This window comes from Moschus berezovskii, chromosome 9 (assembly GCF_049115385.1).
Source record: "Moschus berezovskii isolate FMDL1 chromosome 9, NW_MosBer_1.0, whole genome shotgun sequence".
NCBI classification, from domain to species: Eukaryota; Metazoa; Chordata; class Mammalia; order Artiodactyla; family Moschidae; genus Moschus; species Moschus berezovskii.
Window position 1 is genome coordinate 36,898,057 of NC_142468.1, and position 19,497 is coordinate 36,917,553.

General features: G+C 39.8%; 1 protein-coding gene across 1 annotated transcript; it reads left to right on the plus strand.

Annotated features, from left to right (window-relative positions):
- The first annotated feature begins 2,324 nt into the window (after window positions 1-2,324).
- On the plus strand, window positions 2,325-19,349 carry CNIH1 (cornichon family member 1). Its single transcript, XM_055436091.2, has 5 exons — window positions 2,325-2,491; window positions 8,810-8,878; window positions 12,809-12,921; window positions 14,177-14,320; window positions 16,533-19,349. The coding sequence occupies exons 1-5, from the start codon at window positions 2,411-2,413 to the stop codon at window positions 16,558-16,560; spliced, it is 435 nt and encodes a 144-aa protein (XP_055292066.1). The 5' UTR covers window positions 2,325-2,410; the 3' UTR covers window positions 16,561-19,349.
- The last annotated feature ends 148 nt before the right edge of the window (window positions 19,350-19,497 follow it).

Consider the following 19,497-nt stretch of genomic DNA (forward strand, 5'->3'; position numbering starts at 1 on the left):
TGCCAACAAAGGTCCGTCTAGTCAAGGCTATGGTTTTTCCCATGGTCATGTATGGATGTGAGAGTTGGACTGTGAAGAAAGCTGATCGCTGAAGAATTGATGGTTTTGAATTGTGGTGCTGGAGAAGACTCTTGAGAGTCCCTTGGACTGCGAGGAGATCCAACCAGTCCATTCTAAAGGAGATCAATCCTGGGTGTTCATTGGAAGGACTGATACTGAAGCTGAAACTCCAATACTTTGGCTACCTCATGAAATGAGTTGCCTTACTGGAAAAGTCTCTGATGCTGGGAGGGATTGGGGGCGGGAGGAGAAGGGGATGACAGAGGATGAGATGGCTGGATGGCATCACCGACTCGATGGACATGAGTTTGAGTGAACTCCGAGGGTTGGTGACGGACAGGGAGGCCTGGCGTGCTGTGATTCATGGAGTCGCAAAGAGTCAGACACGACTGAGCGACTGAACTGAACTGAACTGAAGGGGACAGGGGAGCTTGTTGCCAAGAGGTAGATCCTTGAGGTAAATGGTGATGAAACATCATTTTCCAAAATGTAGATTGGATTCATTTCCAAGAAGGTGGCTGGATCTCATGGTTTGACGTGGACAATTTTCCTCACAAACTCTTGTTTCCCCTGACAGCAGGAAACGGTCTGCTCTCATTAGATCATGAGTTCTCCTGGCACAAACATTGCCTTGTGCTGCATTTTGCCATGCTTCCATGGCCTGTAGTACTATATACATCTTTTTGACACCTTCCTCTCTCTCACCACTGTATCCAGTCAATCAAGTCCTACTGAGCATTTCTTCTAAATATTATTAAATCTATTCACTCCTTTCTCTCCCAGTTTCCACAGCTTTAGTCAGAGCCACAGCAACTTTTGCCTGGATCATTCTTATGGGCTCCTTGCTTCCTATCTCTCGCTTCTCTAATTAGGGTCATCATGTCTGTTGGGCAATTTGTATACTGCCAGAGGTGACTGGCCAAGGAGGTTAGTGGGACTGAAGTATAACCTGCATTCTTGTGCCCAGGCATGAAGCTCTGTTTATCTGGAGAGAGTACCTTTGTAATTTGCACCAAGATGCCACATAATCCTGAAGGCTATCCAAGACGGCAGCCACCAGCCACATGTGGTTCTTTAAATTTTAATTAATTAAAATAAGTAAAATGTAAAGTTCACTTCTTCAGTTATACTAGCTACATTGCAACTGCTCAATCGCCACTATATTGAACAGCACTGATAAAACTTCCACCATCGCAGAAAGTTCTGTGGGACAGCACTGGATAGACTGCTTCTAAACCATTCTCTATACATTTTGCTGGTGTGAGAGATCTTTTAACGCAAAGCTAACCATGTCCCTCTCTTGTTTAAAAGCTTTCAGTGATTTCCACTCCATCAGCAGCAATCATTTAGCAGGCGGGTGAGCCAATTTTGTGGGTCTCAACCAATATTAAAAGCAAAACAGCAAAAAAGAATAACAGGACAGGTACCCGTGGATACGTAGTCTTGTTTTGTGAAATTTTTGCTATATCTGTATTTCTTTGTCTCTATATCCAGATGTCCATCTCTCTCTAATTCAACGTGTGAGATGTTCTGTTGCGTTGCAGTGAAAAAGGCAAATTCTGTGTGGTGAGCTGATTGAAAAACATGGGCTTATGGGATATGAAGTCTGAGCTCCTTAACCGGCATATCCTCGTATGATATGATCTAAGCCCTAGGGGACCCCTTTCAGACTCTCAACACTGTCTTAACGACTAATTTAGAACTGCTAAGGTGGTTTCACCTAAGACATTGAGCTTTTTTTCTTACTTTCATCTCTGCCTTTGCTTACGTTGAACCCTCTCCTTGGAAGGCTGATTCTATAGTCTGGACAAATATGCCTGGACAACTTCTACCCATCATGTTAGCCTTCGCTTAAGAAACACCTACTCCAGGAATCCTTTCCTGAACGCTCCAGGGCGGGCTGGTTGCTGTGCTCTGACCTTGCACAACGTGCCACAGGGTTATAATACTGTAATGATTTATTTATATATTAATTTCTGGCATTATAGTAACTTCTTTCCGTGCAAGTATCATTTTACTCATCTTTGTATCTCAAAGGAGAAGCACAGTATTTGGAAGATACTGGGCACTCATTCAATGAACATTTTTGTTCAAAGAATAAACAAGCGAAGTAAACAAAATAAATCAATCCGCTATGCAAACAATATAAGTGCATGGCGGACTCTGGCCACCGGAGGGCGCCTTGCAGCAGGACCGGTGCGCAGGCGCGTTGGGAGGGCAGGCGCCGCGGCGGCGGAGGCGGCGGCAAGCGGCTGTGTGGGCTGTGGCCGCGGGAAGTGAATGGTTTTACCCAGAGGGCCCTGCGCGGCCTTTCTCCGCTGGCACCGGCGCTGCTGCCTTTCCCCCGGCCATGGCGTTCACGTTCGCGGCCTTCTGCTATATGTTGGCGCTGCTGCTCACCGCCGCGCTCATCTTCTTCGCCATTTGGCACGTGAGTAGCCGGGGCCGGGGGAAGGAGGGCGGGGTGGCGGCGCGGCCTCTTCTTGCCCCGGGCCCGTGGTCTGGGCGGCCACGGTCTTCGGAGGTCGGCACGCCGGGGGTGGGGCCAGGCCGGGGCGGTGCAGGCCGCGCGGCCAGGGGTCTGCGCGCCCCTCCGTCCCCGGCTCGGGAGCTGCAGGTCCAGGAGGAGTCGAGGCGAAGGGCGGTTGGCTGGCTGCGCCCGCGGAGTCCCGGCGCAGGCCGCGCGCGCCGCTGCTCTTCCCGCGCCGGGTGGGGCGGCCGCGGTGCTGATGGGCCCTGCGGGATAGCGCTTAGCGAACCGGCTCCGCATCCTCGAGATCTCGCATCACTCCGCAGGATGTCAAGGGCGCAGAGAGGCGTGCTCCGTGCTCAGCCGTAATGAAGTTTGCCTAATTATTGTTAATATTTAATACAGATTGCCTTTGTTTTCGGGTATTCACAGGAGTGTGGCCCAAATGAGATAATTGTAACCTACTTTAGATAAATTTCCAACTCTGCGTTTCAGCACTTCAAGTAAAATCACTTTTTTCTCCTCGGATCCTTGTTGCCCGGTGAACTTTGATGCAGGTTGAATTGATTACTTTGTTGACCTTAAATCCGAACTTTTCCCCTAAATCATACTTTGACCGACAGAGTTTCTCCAGAGTCTTCTTAGCCATCTCTGTATTCGGAGTAGCTTGACGTAGTAGAGATAGTTTCAATTTTATTTCGAAAATGCTCAGAAAACTTACGCTTCTCTAGGACAGTTTTCCCCTCCTTTTACTCATATCATGTTGCAGTACAAAAGCACCTCTTTACTGGTCCCTGTACGGAACAAGTTAAGTTCTCTGTGAAATAGTCCTGCAGGAGATTTTTAAGGATTGTTGTTTCTCTGAAATAGTTCTACAAGAGATTTTTGTTTTTTTAAATTTAAATTTATTTTTGGCTGCCCTGGGTCTTTGTTGTGGTCGTGGGCTTCTAATTGCAGTGTCTTCTCTCGTTTTGGAGCCTGGGCTCTAGGGCTTACAGGCTTCAGTAGTTGTGGCACGCAGGCTTACTTGCCCTGCCGCTTGTGTGGTCTCTCTGGACCAGGGATCCAACTGGCGTCTCCTGCATTGCAAGGCAGATTATTAATTAAGAGGGAAGCCCTCTTCAAGAGATTTTTTTAAGGATTCCTGTTTCTCTAACATAAGATTAGAAGCAGCCTTTTGGAAACCAGCATTCATTTAAAATGTATCTTATGTTTGCTCTGCCCTCCATACCTTTTGGAATATTGTCTTAATTTGGATGATAGGGCAGGTTCACTCTTATGTAAATCTTAAGTCAGGTTTCATCATGTCCATAGCAAGGATTTGTTATGGAACATAGAGGAGCAGAGTAATTTAAGTGGCAGCAGTGTCGTGTGCAAAAAAAAAAAAAATTAAATCCATTTCCTTTTGCTAAAGAGTCTGATTATAAGTATTTGAAACCCAACTGCTTGTGTAGTGGGGAATGCTTATGTAGGCTATTAAGTAACTGTTCCCTCGAAATGCTTTTCAGTAGGAACCCATAACTTGAAGAGCATTTTGGACTCTTCTTTGACTCTTCCTTAATAAGTAAAGATAATTCGGGATGCAAACTAGCTCTGCCTTAGTAAGCCTCTGATAAAACTGAAATGTGTGGTTCCCTGCCATCTGTAGATGAGGATTTAATCACTTCCTGATTCATGGGCACTTGTTTTCTGATGAGCTGATGAGTATTCTTAGAGCTGTGGATGCTTACATTTTGAACTAGATGGTGTTTGGTTTAAAGAAAACCTGGAACTGCACTTTTAAAAAATGGGCAATTTAAATGAATATGGGTGAAATAGGTATTTTTTTGGGGGGTGTGGTTTTCCCAGATGGTGCTTGTGGTAAAGAACCCGCTGGAGGAGACGTAAGAGACACAGGCTTGATCCCTGGGTTGGGAAGATCCCATGGAGGAGGGCACAGCAAACCATTGCAGTATTCTTGCCTGGAGAATCCCAAGGACAGAGGAGCCTTTGGTTCATAGAGAGTCTGACACGACTGAAGTGACTTAGCAGCTCGCACAGATAGTTTTAAGTATTGTTATAGAATTAAAAATTTGTACTCAGATTAGTGGAGAGCTTATGTCCTTAGGGATTTCTTAGTAGTTCAGAAGATTATGCATCCTTGGGGAACAAATTGAAAATTCTAAATAAAGACATAGTTTTAATTTTTCTGTTAACTATGTAGCCCTCAGTTTGTTTTCTTAGGTAGTTTAAGTGTCTGTGAGAAGACTCATCTGGAAATTTAAAGTATTAAATTAAAAAAAATCTCCTTTATGTTAACTGTTCTGTGGAGGATTTTTTAATGCTGATGGTTATATCTGTCAGTGTAGTCCTAATTCATGTGCTTGATATTTTTTGGAGAACAGAGTTGGGGAGCACAGGCTTGTTTGAAAGCTAAAAATGCAGAAGTCATTCCCCAAAGATGTGCATCAAATTATTTATTTTTTGTTTTTGAACTTCCGTGGAAAATTTTGTGAACATCCTTATCCAGATCCACAGTCACAAAAGATTTGAAAACCACTAGTTTAAGAGTCTCTTCAGAAGAGTTTTGACAACTCTAGTTTATAGCACTCAAACAGAAACCCATTCAGCAACATACTCATTAAAAGATCCTTTGAAATCACCTGAAGAAAATGTCCAGTGGGAAAAAAGTTTAAGCACAAGTTTCATACTTTGCTATTAAATTGAATCTTGTTAAAGCGAAGTAATTGTATTTGTGATCATGGTCCTCGTCTTAAAGTTTATTGTGGTGGTGGTTTAGTTGCTTAGTCAGGTCCAAGTCTTTTCAGCTCCATGGACTGTAGCCCATCAAGCTCCTCTGTCCATGGAATTTTCCAGGCAAGAATTCTGGAATGGCTTGCCATTTCACTGGGAGTATATCACAGCTGATATCAGATAATTGACTAATAATATCTATAAAACATCATAAATTAATATCTTTAATTGTACACTTGTATTTTTAACATGTATTTGTGTTATGGGTCATTGAAAGTGAAAGTCACTCAGTCGTGTCTGACTCTTTGCAACCCCATGGACTATACAGTCCACGGAATTCTCTAGGCCAGAATACTGGAGTGGGTAGCGTTTCCCTTTTCCAGGGGATCTTCCCAACCCAGGGATCAAACCCAGGTCTCCCACATTGCAGGAGATTCTTTACCAGCTGAGCCACAAGGGAAGCCCAAGAATACTGGAGTGGGTTGCCTATCCCTTCTCCAGAGGATCTTCCCGACCCAAGAATTGAACCAGGGTCTCCTGCATTGCAGGCGGATTCTTTGGGCTATCAGGGAAGCCCAAAGGAAAATGCCTTTTGGTGAGTTCTGTACTTTATTATAGGCATAGGGCTATTTTTTTCCCCTTTTCCCCCCCTTTTATTCAGTAAATATTGATTGAACACTTAAATATGTGCCAGGCACTATTTTAGGCCCTGGAACAGAGCAGTGAAGCCAGCAAAAACCTTTGCTTTCATGGAGCTTACATTTTAATATTTAATTAATTTCCTTCCATTTCTGTTTGCATTAGAATTTTTATTAGGCCAGGTTGGTGAAATTTTTTTTGTGTGTGTGTAATAAAGTTTTATTAAAGTATAAAGGAGATAGAGAAAGCTTCTGACATAGACATCAGAAGGGGGCAGAAAGAGTACCCCCCTGCTAGTCTTCAGCTGGATGTTATATAGTCACTGCTGCTGCTGCTAAGTCACTTCAGTTGTGTCCGACTCTGTGTGACCCCATAGACGGAAGCCCACCAGGCTCCCCCGTCCCTGGGATTCTCCAGGCAAGAACACTGGAGTGGGTTGCCATTTCCTTCTCCAATGTGTGAAAGTGAAAAGTGAAAGTGAAGTTGCTCAGTCGTGTCCGACCCTTAGCGACCCCACGGACTGCAGCCTACCAGGCTCCTCCATCCATGGGATTTTCTAGGCAAGAGTACTGGAGTGGCTTGCCATTGCCTTCTCCGCAGGTTGGTGAATTTTATAAAATTCCAGAAATTAAACTCATCTTTTTATGAAGCTAAGGATTTTAACAGGATTTAAGGATTAAGGTTTAAGGATTTAAACCAGCATATTAAAAGATAGAAATATATGACTCAAGTGATTTTTGGTACTATTGAGTAGCACTGTCTCACATATAAAGATTAGTCCTAGCCCACCAGAGGAAGGGTGGATTAAATTCTTTGTCCCCTGGGTGATTAGTGGCAGCAATTAAAATAGCTTCCCCATAAACTTGGGGCCTTTGGCTTCTTATTTTGACACTGAACACCACAAAGTGGTGTGTCACCCCAATTTGATTTTTCGTGCATTTTGGCTTTGATTTTGGCTTTGAAATTCTGTGTTCATTGACCCTAAATGTTAATGCCACATTTCTTTTCAGAGTTTGGACATAAACATTTTTAGCCCCCATTGATGTATTTTTTTTTTTTTAATTAAACTTTTTATTTTGTATTGGAGTACAGCAAGTTAACAATGTTATGGTCGTTTCAGGTGGACAGCAAAAGGACTCAGCCATACATATACATGTATCCATTCTGCCTCAAACTCTCCTCCCATCTAGGCTGACACATAACATTGAGCAGTGTTCCCTGAGCTATGCAGTAGGTCTTTGTTGGTTACACATTTTAAATATAGCGGTGTGCACCTCTCCATCCCAGATTGCCTATCTTTTCCTCTCCATCCTTTCCCCCTGTCAACCATAAGATAATTCTCTTGAGTCTGTGAGTCTATTTGTTGGACAGAATAATTTGTGATTCTCGCCTTTTTTCTAATGGTATGATTTTTAAAAATGTATTTGTTCATTTATTTATATACATTAAAGTTGACTTTAGTTGATTTGCTCTTGCCATGCATTTTGAGTGAGTGAGCTCTTTCCCCCCTTACCACGAATATAACTGTTTCAGTTATCAGACCATGAGAAGCTGGCCTTGACCTGGGCTTTACCTTTCTTTAGTCTTTCATTTGGTGACCGAATGAAAGGACCTGCACGTGGTCGGAATATACTGAGGACATGAAACAAGGTCAGACTGACCACTTTTTTAGTGGCCTTAAACAGGCCTACTCTTTCCTGTGTGGTGTAAGATGCTCCTTGAGGCAGAAGGACTGGAAAAGTCCTCCCTCCTGAACAATCCCTGGGTGCAAAGCCCATGCCAGGGTGTTTGGCAGCAGGAGCCTGTGATGGCGTTGTGTCCCCACCTGGCCTTTGGTCCTGTCCAGAAGCTGCACTACTGTATGTGGTGATCCTGGCTGTGGAGTTTAATGATCTCAGTTCAGTTCAGTCGTTCAGTCGTGTCCGACTGTCCGCGACCCCATGAATCACAGCACGCCAGGCCTCCCTGTCCATCACCAACTCCTGGAGTTCACTCAAACTCATGTCCATCAAGTCGGTGATGCCATCCAGTCATCTCATTCTCTGTCGTCCCCGTCTCCTCCCGCCCCCAATCCCTCCCAGCATCAGAGTCTTTTCCAGTTGAGTCAACTCGTCGCATGAGGTGGCCAAAGTATTGGAGTTTCAGCTTTAGCATCAGTCCTTCCAATGAACACCCAGGATTGATCTCCTTTAGAATGGACTGGTTGGATCTCCTTGCAGTCCAAGGGACTCTCAAGAGTCTTCTCCAGCACTTGAAATTTCCAAACCAAAGCAGGAGCTTGAAATATATGTGTTTGGACACAAATGGGAACAAATTGAAGCATGCGAGTCCATTTCTGGTGTCCCACTGAACACTGTGGCGGAGGTGGACGTGCCCAGATGATTGGAAACACTTCACCCTAAGGGGCAGGGTCTGCGGGAGGCTGTAAACCTGAACTTAAATCCTCTCCTCTAGTATGAGAAATGCCAGCCTGGTGGCGTTATAAAGCCTTGTGCTATGTGGAGATTATAGACAGGCATGCACTTATTTCTGCCCAAGGAAGTCAGGGAAATCTACTGGGAGGGGTTGACATAGGACGAGTTTTTTAGGATGATAGAGGACTTTTTGTAAATAATTACGGCTGAGGGAAGGACCATTTCAAGCAGAGAAAATAACCTGAGTGGAGGCATTGAAAAAATTGAATATTGAAGATATTTATCGTTTTGGTGATAATGATGTACATGTTTTCAGTTCTTTAAATGTGATTCTAGTTATTTGTTAATGAGCACATACTGTGTTTACTGTAAACTGGTACATGTACAGTTAGGACACTTCCTCATTAACGGTATTCAATTATTGCTTGATGGGCAGGTTTGTTGCCACTTTTTGTTAAAGTGAGAGATCCTAACTATTTTATTTTTATTTTAGATTATAGCATTCGATGAGCTGAAGACTGATTACAAGAATCCTATAGACCAGTGTAATACCCTGAATCCTGTAAGTTATAATATAGGGTATTTCTCTAGATTTTTAAACTGTTTTTGGTTTTAACTTGATTTAATTTGAAAATGGCCAGTATTCTCAGTAGCATGATAAATTTGAACTTTTTTTAAGTAGGCAGAATTTTAAAAAATATTCCTTTTCCTGTCCTGCTTGACTATTCTGACTATTATTAATCTGCTGGTGATCTTGTCAGCTGTCATACTAACATTCTTCCAATCTGCTTTTTACATTGTCGCCAAAGACAGTTGAAAAGGTCAAAAAGATTAAAAGAGTCAAAATTGCATTAAAGGTGTGTACTGCTTTTTAGTTTAATGTTTTAATGCTGCATTCATTTCATGGGGCGGGCGAGGCATTTGTATTTGTAAACTGTTCAGTGTGCTTGTTCATATGCCTGTTGAGGTTTTTGATTTCATGAAATTTCACATTTTATGCAAATGTTTGCTTGCTGGCCCAGTCAAGTAGGGAAAGCTGTTAAATGCTCATGCGTTTTAAAAAATGTTATAGCCATAGGCACTTCGATATTAGATCATTAGGTACAGTGTTTGAAAGTTGGTTAACCTGAAATGACTTTAATAGGTGAGATGATTCTTTTTTTGTGACTTACTCTGAGATAGCCTGTAGGTGGAGCCTCTAATACCATATCTACTTTTGTCTTTGGTTCTGGAATTTATTGACTCTTTCAGCTGCTGTTTATTCAGAACCTTTTATGTGGGTAGCTCTGTTCTTAGGCTCTGAGATCTTGAAGTAATGCTTACCCTCCTACTCATGCTGTTAGAACTTTGTGGTTAACAATTTATATACAGATGTCTACATAGTTATTTCCAGTATATCCAATCTAAGTTTCTAAAACAGAACTGTCTTAACACTTAAGTTCTGAGCTCTTTTGGATTTAGGTATAATGTGGCCCCATTGTGCTTGGGGCCATATGTTTATTTTTACTTCATTTAGTTTGCTCATTCAGGAGGATTCTCCTTTAGACTGTAGGTTTGATTTTTGTTGAACTGGTCAGAAACCGAAAGGTTGTTTGTAAGAAAGCAGTGTGTATGTCTTCAAGAGATAGACTATTAATTCATCTTTAAAAATTACTTAATGAAGATGAAAACATATATAGACTTGAACTGTGTAAAACTGAAACACTGGCATGCCAGAGGGATTTTATTTGGAAAGGGTCTGTAAAGTTAATTTGCTTCTTTATCATTGTTTTTCCTAGATAAATAGGCATGATGGAATACATTCCTAGTTTGTCTTTAAAGAACTGATACAATTAGACTTGATATAGGTACAGTTAAAAGTATTGACTGTTTCTCTACTCTTAGGAAACAAAATATAAGATAAATCTGCTTTCTTATTGGAAAGTAGTAATGTTCATTGTAAAAGAACTTACTCTTTAATTGTTACCAAGAAGTTGAACTGAAATTTCTCCTTTTGATGGTTGTTTATTAAAGTTTACTATTTTCGTTGGCTTTTTATTACTTCAAATAACCAAATGATGATGATGATAGTAATAGCTGAAATCAGATGAGGGCTATCCTGGGTGCCAGGCTCTGTGCTGAACATCTTTACCTGAGTTTTTTCATTCAGTTTTCATGATAGTCCTAAGAGGTGGATGTATCATACTCTAAAGGAGAGTAAACTGGGGCTTAACGAGATTCGAGCACTTTGCTCAGGGTCACACTGCTAACATAGAGTCAGAATTGGAACTCAGCCTGATTTTTAGGTTCAAATTCTTCTGTTTTCCTAATTTACTGTACATCTAAGATGGACTCATTTCATTTTAACATATAGTTTGTGATTTCTAGCTTTTTTTAATGGAAAGAAATTCTCACTTTGTGCTTGGGACCTCCAAATGCTGTAGTGGGTCAGAGGGAGGTTTCTACATCAGCCTAAGTTGTGTTTTGGATAGGGTGCCAATAATTGGCTCAATAGCAGTGCATCTGACAGTTTTCCCTATTGAAAATTTGTTTTGACAGTTCTGCCAAAGTATGGGGGAAGACAATTACTTTTTAGAATGTGAACCTTATCTAGAGAATATTATGATTTGCATGTTTAAGTACTATCATTTCAGCCATATTTGCATGAGGTGTTTTTTTATGAATACTTGTTTTTGTGTAAATGTTGGTTCCTAAATGGAATACTTTTGTGCCACTTACGGGGAAATTTCATTATTAAGGAATGAAGAGATGTATAATACAAGTTTCTGGACTGCTTTGAGAAGAAGGGAGGGAGTGTGGCATTTGTTTCATACTAGAACTGGTAGAATTGCAGATGACCTTTATTATCAGTCTTATTAAAGAAGATTGTTTAAAAGCAGTAGAGAGCATGCTTTTAAAGTCATTTTCTCCCCATACATTAGGCTGGGAGTGTAGAATGAAAACTTAAATGATGATTTGTATTGTTAGATCAGTTGGTTTTTAGAGAACTGAAATAGGCTTATTATATTGTAAAGAAAAATCTTGTTATTTAAACTAGTATTATAAACAGAAGCTCCAGTGGAACTCCTAATAAAATGTTTATTTTTCTTGGTTTGTCCTGATTGTAGTCTTTGTGTTTCAGAGATTTCCCTTAGACGTTTTCTTGTTTCCTTACAGATGTTTAACTTTGATCTTAACTAAATGCTGATTTAACAGTGCATATTATTTATATTTATATGTTATAAAAATGTTCAGAGTTTAATCTTATTATTATATTGCTTAAATTTTTGGAATTTGTGGAAAATATATGGTTAGTGGTACAAATTAATTGGTTTTACTGGAATTTTATTTAAAGTAGTATTAATTAAAAACTTTGCTTTACACCTTTGAATGGGAAAGGTAATTTGGGAGTGTTAGAAAATGGGCTTGAATAAGTAATATAGTTATATTGTTTCTACAGCTGTAGTTTTCCCTCGGGAAAGATCTGATGGTACAGTTCAGGCACATTTGAGAAACTGGCTTTGCAGCTGTGACTTACTGTAGGAAACTCTTTGGCTGAAACTTTCAATGAAAGGTTTTAGTATTTATATTTAACAGAGTCGTTAGACTGAAATCTTTAGGATGAGAAAGATAATTTAAAGCATGAACTCTTGGTCATTTATAAAAAGCATTTTCCTTGGATTAGTTTTTCACTTAATACTGCTTGCTATCAAATGATGTATTTTGTTTTTGAGTTCTGAGCTGCTACCGGTCTGCTGTGTTTGTAGCACTTCACTGGAGAAAGCAGGGTGAAAGAAACAGAAAAGCTGTGTAGGAATGGGAGCTCAGGAACGGGGAATTCCAGTTTCATGGTTTAGATCCCAGTCTTTTCCCTCCTACATTGCAGAAAGCACATCGTTTGCATCTGTGCATTTTAGTGTTCTTCCACTCCGACTGTGCTGAGATTATTGGCTGTTGGCTTTCCATTGAAAAATTACTTTTGTGGTAATGTGTGTTTTGCTAAATACTGTATTTGTAGCACCCTGGTTTCTGTTAAAGGCTTAAAAACACTAATGTGTGAACTTCTAAAGGGAGCTTTGTTCTTGTGAATTTTTTTATATCATGTTGCATGTGATCAGATACTTCATTTTTATATTTTTATCATTTTTAAATAGTGGAAAGAAAAAATATTCCAAGTTATTCTAAGTGATTAGCACATAGCTGTGTTTGAACAATCTGGGTGGTAACTTTGTATAATTTAAGCTGTTGTTGTAAGAACTTGGGTTTTAAATTTTGAGTCACATATTATTGTTTTAGTGCAAGCTATAACCTCTGGTCAGTTTGCATATAATCCTGCTTTTGGTCAGAAGTTAAATATGAAAATAAAACTGAGTAGCATTTTTCATTTCTGATTCTAAGAAAACAAGTGACTTTTCACTATGGAAACTTAGTTGCCACCTGCTCTCCTAATTAGCCTTGACTGAATGCCATGGTGTTTTGATAACTGATAACTGGCTTGTGTTTTTTCTTCCAGCTTGTCCTTCCAGAGTACCTCATCCATGCTTTCTTCTGTGTCATGTTTCTTTGTGCAGCAGAGTGGCTTACACTGGGTCTCAATATGCCCCTCTTGGCATATCATATTTGGAGGTAATATTGAGATACACTTCTAATACTTTTCCTAATTAAATTTTAATTATACTGTGGTTGATACGATTATTTTAACGTACTAGTCACCTAAATGAAAGTGGTGGTGGTTTAGTCGCTAAGTCGTGTCCGACTCTTGTGACCCCGTGGACCGTAGCCCACCAGTCTCCTCTGTCCATGGGATTCTTCGGGCAAGAATACTGGAGTGGGTTGCCATTTCCTTCTTCAGGGGCTCTTTCTGAACCAGGGATTAAACCCGGGTCTCCTCTACTGTAGGCTGTTTCTTTACCGACTGAGCTACCAGGGAAGCCCCCTAAATGAAGGTAGTTAGCATGTATTTTTAAAACCACATGGATGAACAAATAACTGCTTTAATACCTCTCATGGAGCTTATGTTACTATTTGTTAAAGGGTGTTTTAAAAATTAAGCTATATCTTACCTACAGTAATGTGTGCACAGTCTGAAGTGCACAGCTCAGTGGATTTTTATGTCTGTGTACACTTGTGAAACCACCAGCCAGATCAAGGTGTACATTAGCTTCAGCCCCCAGAAGAGTCCCTTGTGTCCCATCCCAGTCACCCTCTGACTTCCTCAGGAGAACCTGTGATTCTTTGTCACTTAGATTAGTTTTGTCCATTTCTGAGCTTCATGTAAATCAGATTGTACAGTGTGTGTCTTTCTCCTTGTTTACTTTATGACTTTAAATTTGGTTACTTATAAAAGATTCATATTTCATAACTTCTACATGTTTTGTTTCAGATAGGCAGAGTCTCATTGCCTTTGACTTTAGGAAGTACATGTGGAAGAAATACTTAGAAGTAAAGTGGTTTCACGTCTGTAATGGGCTCTGATATGGCTCAGGAAAAAATGTACATGTATTTAGAGAACAGAAAAGAGAAGAACAAAGCCGCATGGTTAATGTGAACATTTGGAACATCTTGGTGAAGGCTTCTTTATGTTAAAGTAGAAAGTTGACAGGAAAAAAATCGTATTTCCTTTTTACGGTTATTTGTAATTCTCTTGGATTTCTGAAAGTGTAGAGGAGACCAGATATGCCTTGTTTAACTGCTCTGTTTTCCCCTTTAGGGGCTCTAGTTTTAAAATTAAGATGATGAAAGAACTCCACCTAGAACTAAAAGTATGCTTCTCTATGTGGGCCACCTCTCATTGTAATCAACATTATTTGAGAAGAATGCTTCTGTCCATCTTGAAGGTTAGCTTCCATTCTGAGTGGCTAATCAATTGTGCTTATTACAGGTATATGAGTAGACCAGTGATGAGTGGACCAGGACTCTATGATCCTACAACCATCATGAATGCAGATATTCTAGCATATTGTCAGAAAGAAGGATGGTGCAAATTAGCTTTTTATCTTCTAGCATTTTTTTACTACCTATATGGGTAAGTTTAAAAGATGAAAATACCATTTTACTTTGCTGCCTGAAACATTTGCAGGCATTAGGTGTGAACACCTTAAAACCCACTTGAAGAATAACTCATGTCCTGATTGGTGGTACTGGTAATGGCACAGTGCACACTGACAAATGCACGCTCATTGAATAAACTGGTACTTGTCAAGGCAGCCAGCTGATGTGCTGTCAGAGGCAGAAAACTGGGGTGGGGATGCTGCTTCCAGAGTCTCAGACAGTCCTCATTTTCCATGGCAGAGCAAGAGCATGTGGCTGTGTGCATTTGCAAAAAAGTTTTTGCTTGCCTCAGTGTCTGTCTCAAGATTATGTTTAATTTTTTTTTTAATCATTCTTGTTAAACTATATGTTCTACCATTTATTTTCTGGTTTGCATGCTCTGTATGGCATGAAGGAAAGAAAAGTTCTATCATACAGGATGGTACAGTTACTGATTTTTATCCTTTTATACTTAGATGGACTCATATCATTCCTCTTTATCAGGGTTTCTTGACCTTGGCACTGTTGATATTCTGGGCAAGACAGAATTTGTTTTGAGAAGCTGTCCTGTGTGTTGTAGAATGTTCAGCAGCATTCCTGGCCTCTACCCACTAGATGCCAGTAGCATCCCCCTGCCCCAGTGATAACCAGAAATGTCTCTAGACGCTACCAGATGCTCCCTGTGGGGCAAAATCGCCCTGGTTGAGAGCCACCATTCTAGGTGTACTGTAAGTGGAGGAAGACAGCTGCTTATTAAAACTAGAATAAAACTAAGGCTAGAATACAGTTATGATTTTTCTTTGTATAAATACATCTCTCTCATTTTTTATTGATATATATTCAACTTGGAGAGAAATTTCCACCCGATTTTCAAAATATGAAGAAGATTGTATGAGATGAAGTTATTGCAGTAATTAAGGTTCTCTTCCCTCTCCTTTTTGTTACTTGAAAACGTTCTTAGTGTAGGCATGTAGTCATATTTCTTGTTCATATTATTTTCCATTATGGAAGAGGGTGAAGGGCTAGGCTTAAATTTATGGAAAATGCATTTTTATGCCTTTAGAGGTTATATTTGTGAAAAATGAGTGTCTGCAGATGTTCGTACATGAAACAGAGTGAAAAAGTTCTGAAAAGTGAATTTCCATGTGTCCTTTTAATTTCTGTTATTTTCCGTATTTTAGTTTCTATAATAAGTGTCTGAAACAGTGCTGGCATTTAGTAGACACGTAAAACCTCCTTGTTGAAAGAAGGCAATCAGTGAATAAATGATAGAGTTGTGGGAAAATGTTCACCAGGAGATGGTAGCACTGGTTCATTTCATGTTTGAAATTTTATTTCTTTTGGCTGCACTAGGTTTTAGCTGCTTTGTGAGGGCTTTCTCTAGCATGCAGGCTTCAGTAGTCGTGGCTCATGGGCTCTAGGGCATGGGTTCAGTAGTTGTGGCATATGGGCTTAGTTGCTCTGTGGCATGTGGAGTCTTTCCGGACTAGGGATCAAAGCCTTGTCCTCTGCACTGGCAGGCGGATTCCTATCCACCGCGCCACCAGGGAAGTCCCCTTCATTTGTTTTAAATTGTCTATCAAGCTTGCTCATCTCCTTGCTTTGTATTTCCATTTAGACACACATACTCTTGAACCATGCCTCTCTCACCTCGCCCTGCATGTAGGATCAAATGGTTATTGCTTTTTATTTTGCTTGTTGGTCTCCTTTTCTTTTTTAAACTTGCTGCTGTTGCCTAGAGCCTTTCTCTAATGGGAAAGTTCCTTGATTATTCCTGTCTGTAAAATGGGGATAATAATGATACGTACCCTACCTCCTAGGACCTAGGCCTCCAGAAGGCCTGGCATGAAGTGAGCCCTTGGAGATGCTCACTCCTATTCTTAGGTACAGCTCTGGAGCAGGGTGCTGTTTTGGATTGCTTCTCTAAGCTCTGATCCCCCATTAAGGTTTCAGCTGTGCTGTTCTACTTGCTAAAATTGGAAAGGAAATAGGGGACAACTCAGCCCATGTACTGAGCTAGTCGTACCTTAGGCAAAAGTCCATACATGCGGATTAAAATTGTATCGTGAACTTGTCATTGGTCTTAGCATTTTCTGTGATGTTGTGATACCACAAACTACTATATAAAGCATACTCAACTTTTTGGTGCTGTTAGTTTTTATAGTTAGAAATGTTTGAATTAACAATAGCCTTTTTCTTCTTTTCAGCATGATCTATGTTTTGGTGAGCTCTTAGAACAACGCTTAGAAGAATTGGTCCAGTTACGTGCATGCAAAAAGCCACCAATGAAGGGATTCTATCCAGCAAGATCCTGTTTCCAAGAGTAGCCTATGGAATCTGATCAGTTACTTTAAAAATGACTCCTTATTTTTTAAATGTTTCCACATTTTTTGCTTGTGGAAAGACTGTTTTCATATGTTATACTCGGATAAAGAATTTAAATGGAATTACGTATAAATTAATATAAAATGATACCTCTGGTGTTGACAGGTTTGAACTTGCACTCCTTAAGGAACAGCCATAATCCCTTGAATGATTGCATTAATTATTGACTGTCCTTAGTCCATTGGAAGCTTTCGTTTATAGGAACTTGTAGGGCTCATTTTGGTTTTATTGAAATGCCATTTAATTATAAATTAGCTGTAGATATCAGGTGCTTCTGATGAACTGAAAATATGTATCTGACCTGTGGGAAACTTCATGGGTTTCCTTATCTATCATGTAGGTGATTATATATGGATGCATTAAAAAAATAAGAGTGGGATTTTTTTCCCCTTGGACTTGAAATACTATCCCTGTATATTGCATGAATGAGAGATTTCCCCGTATTTCCACCAGAGTAATATACTTGCTTTAATTCTTAAGCATAAGTGAACATGATACAAAAATATACGCTGATTACTTGTGAAGAATGCATTTAAAGCTATTTTAAATGTGTTTTAATTTGTGAGACTTTACTTATTAAGAAATTGGTTACTAAATGTTCTAATCTGGTGGTAAAGGTATTCTTAAGAATTTGCAAGTACTTTAGGTTTTCAAAACCGAATGAGAGAGAACATTGTATAACCATCCTGCTGTTCCTTTAGTGCAATACAATAAAACTCTGAAATTAAGACTTATTTTCAGTGCATTGTTTTAAAGATTATAAATAGCTATTTCTTAAACTTGCTTATTCCAAATAAAGACATATCACTGTCAATTTTTTAAGAAGATAGTAGAGTATTACTTTTTTGTTTTTTAATACCATGCTTGGATCTAAAAATGACAATTTTTAAATGGTTAAGTACATTACTGTCTGTTGTCACTTGACACGATTCATAAACACTGATGGCATAGCATCATCATTTTTCTAATTAAAATTATTGTGAAACTTAAAAGGTTTAAAGTATTTTTTTCCTTTTTGAAACAGCAGGTTTTTAAGGTGAAATGAGTTATACATTTGTGTTTGGTTTTTTTTTGCTGCTTCTTGAAAGTCAGGTGATTTATGGATTGCATGTTTTCATAAGCATTATTGTGGTTTATTTGAGAGGAGTAAGTTAAGGCAACTGAAAATAGTGTAAGTGGTTCAAAGTTTCTTAAAGGATCAAGGAAGAAAATCATATGTAGAAATTCCACGTAATGACCAAGGGGATTTATGGATGTGTTTGTGCAAGTCTTATTCTAAGTATTCCTTGAATTAGATGCTGTTTTATGCTCTGCTAGTGAATCCCATGGACGGAGGAGCCTGGTGGGCTGCAATCCATGGGGTCACTAAGAGTCGGACTCGACTGAGCGACTTCATTTTCACTTTTCATTTTCATGCATTGGAGAAGGAAATGGCAACCCACTCCAGTGTTCTTGCCTGGAAAATCCCAGGGATGGCGGAGCCTGGCGGGCTGCCGTCTGTGGGGTCGCACAGAGTCGGACACGACTGAAGCGACTTAGCAGCAGCAGCAGTGAAGAATTCCTTCCCCACCTTTGGGACAAGGTTACTATTTTGAGATTGGGTAATAGGGGTAAATACCTTGAAGAGGAGGATATAGAAGCAGAGAGTGAGGAGAGTCAAACCATTTCATAATGAGAGACGCTTAAAGACCTTGCATTTTGTAGTCTGGAGCACACCTCAAGGGATCTGACTATTCATTAGTTCATGCAGTAGATTGTTTATTGAGCCCTAGTTAGGCACTGTAGACTCGTGATCTGAGTATAAGCAACCATTCAGGTTCTAATCCACCCAATTGTACTAGCATGCACTCATTTTTCTTTCTTCACAAGAACTTTTTATAGTGAGAGACTCGGCCAAGTCTTCTGTACTTCAGATAAGTTTTCTGGGGTAGTTACTTTTGTATTCCCGTTAAAGTATTTTCATGAGCCCTTCCTATCTCTTAGCAAATACCACATTCCTTTATGAATTTTAACAAACATCCTTTTAATTATTTCACAATATTCTCCAGGATTAATGCCAGGTTTGTTGGTTGCAATTTGTGGAAGCCACCTTCACATGTTTCAAAAGTTAGATATGTAGTCCTTAGCTGATACCTCAAGGATGATTGACAGACAGTGGTAGGTTGTTAGGTCCTAGGCATGTAGATAATTAGAATATTGGGTACCTGGATGCTCTCATAATATCTGCTCTTTACCTTCACCAGTGTTTTAAGAAATTAAGTCACTTACCAAGAAAAAGCAGAAACGATTTGCATTTGACAGTATGCCAGTGGTTCTTTTCTTTGCACTAAATTTTCATTTGTTCCCCTGTTAATCTGGTTTGGGTGGTCCTAGCCATATTTCTATTATTCCTGCATGTCCAGCTGAAACATCGTCTGGGTTCATAATCCTTTCCAGCTTTAGTCAAGACTACCCTGTGTAGCCACAGCTGTTTATTTAGCAATTCTTTTTTCCCTTGTTACAATTACTTTTGCTGTTGTGTTTTAAGAGCTTTCTAACTCTCTGATATCATTCCTGTAACTTACTGTGGTTTTTATCTATATCAGCAACTTGCTATTGGTAATATAGATTCCCCTGCATTAAAAATATTATGTAACAAATGTAGTCTATTTAGCCGTTATTCTGTTGAGTAATAATTCTGTATTATGGCAATATGTCCTGTTAGTGCTAAGGAGGTATAGGGGTAGATTCTCAGATGCCTGAATCTGAATTTTATTAATATTATATGATAATTTTCACAATATTTAA

Coding starts and splice junctions, on each gene's coding strand:
- CNIH1 (XM_055436091.2), top strand. CDS start 2,411: ATGGCGTTCACGTTCGCGGCCTTCTGCTATATGTTGGCGCTGCTGCTC. Junction 12,922..14,176: donor TTGGCATATCATATTTGGAG/GTAATATTGAGA, acceptor TGCTTATTACAG/GTATATGAGTAGACCAGTGA. Junction 14,321..16,532: donor TTTTTTTACTACCTATATGG/GTAAGTTTAAAA, acceptor TCTTCTTTTCAG/CATGATCTATGTTTTGGTGA.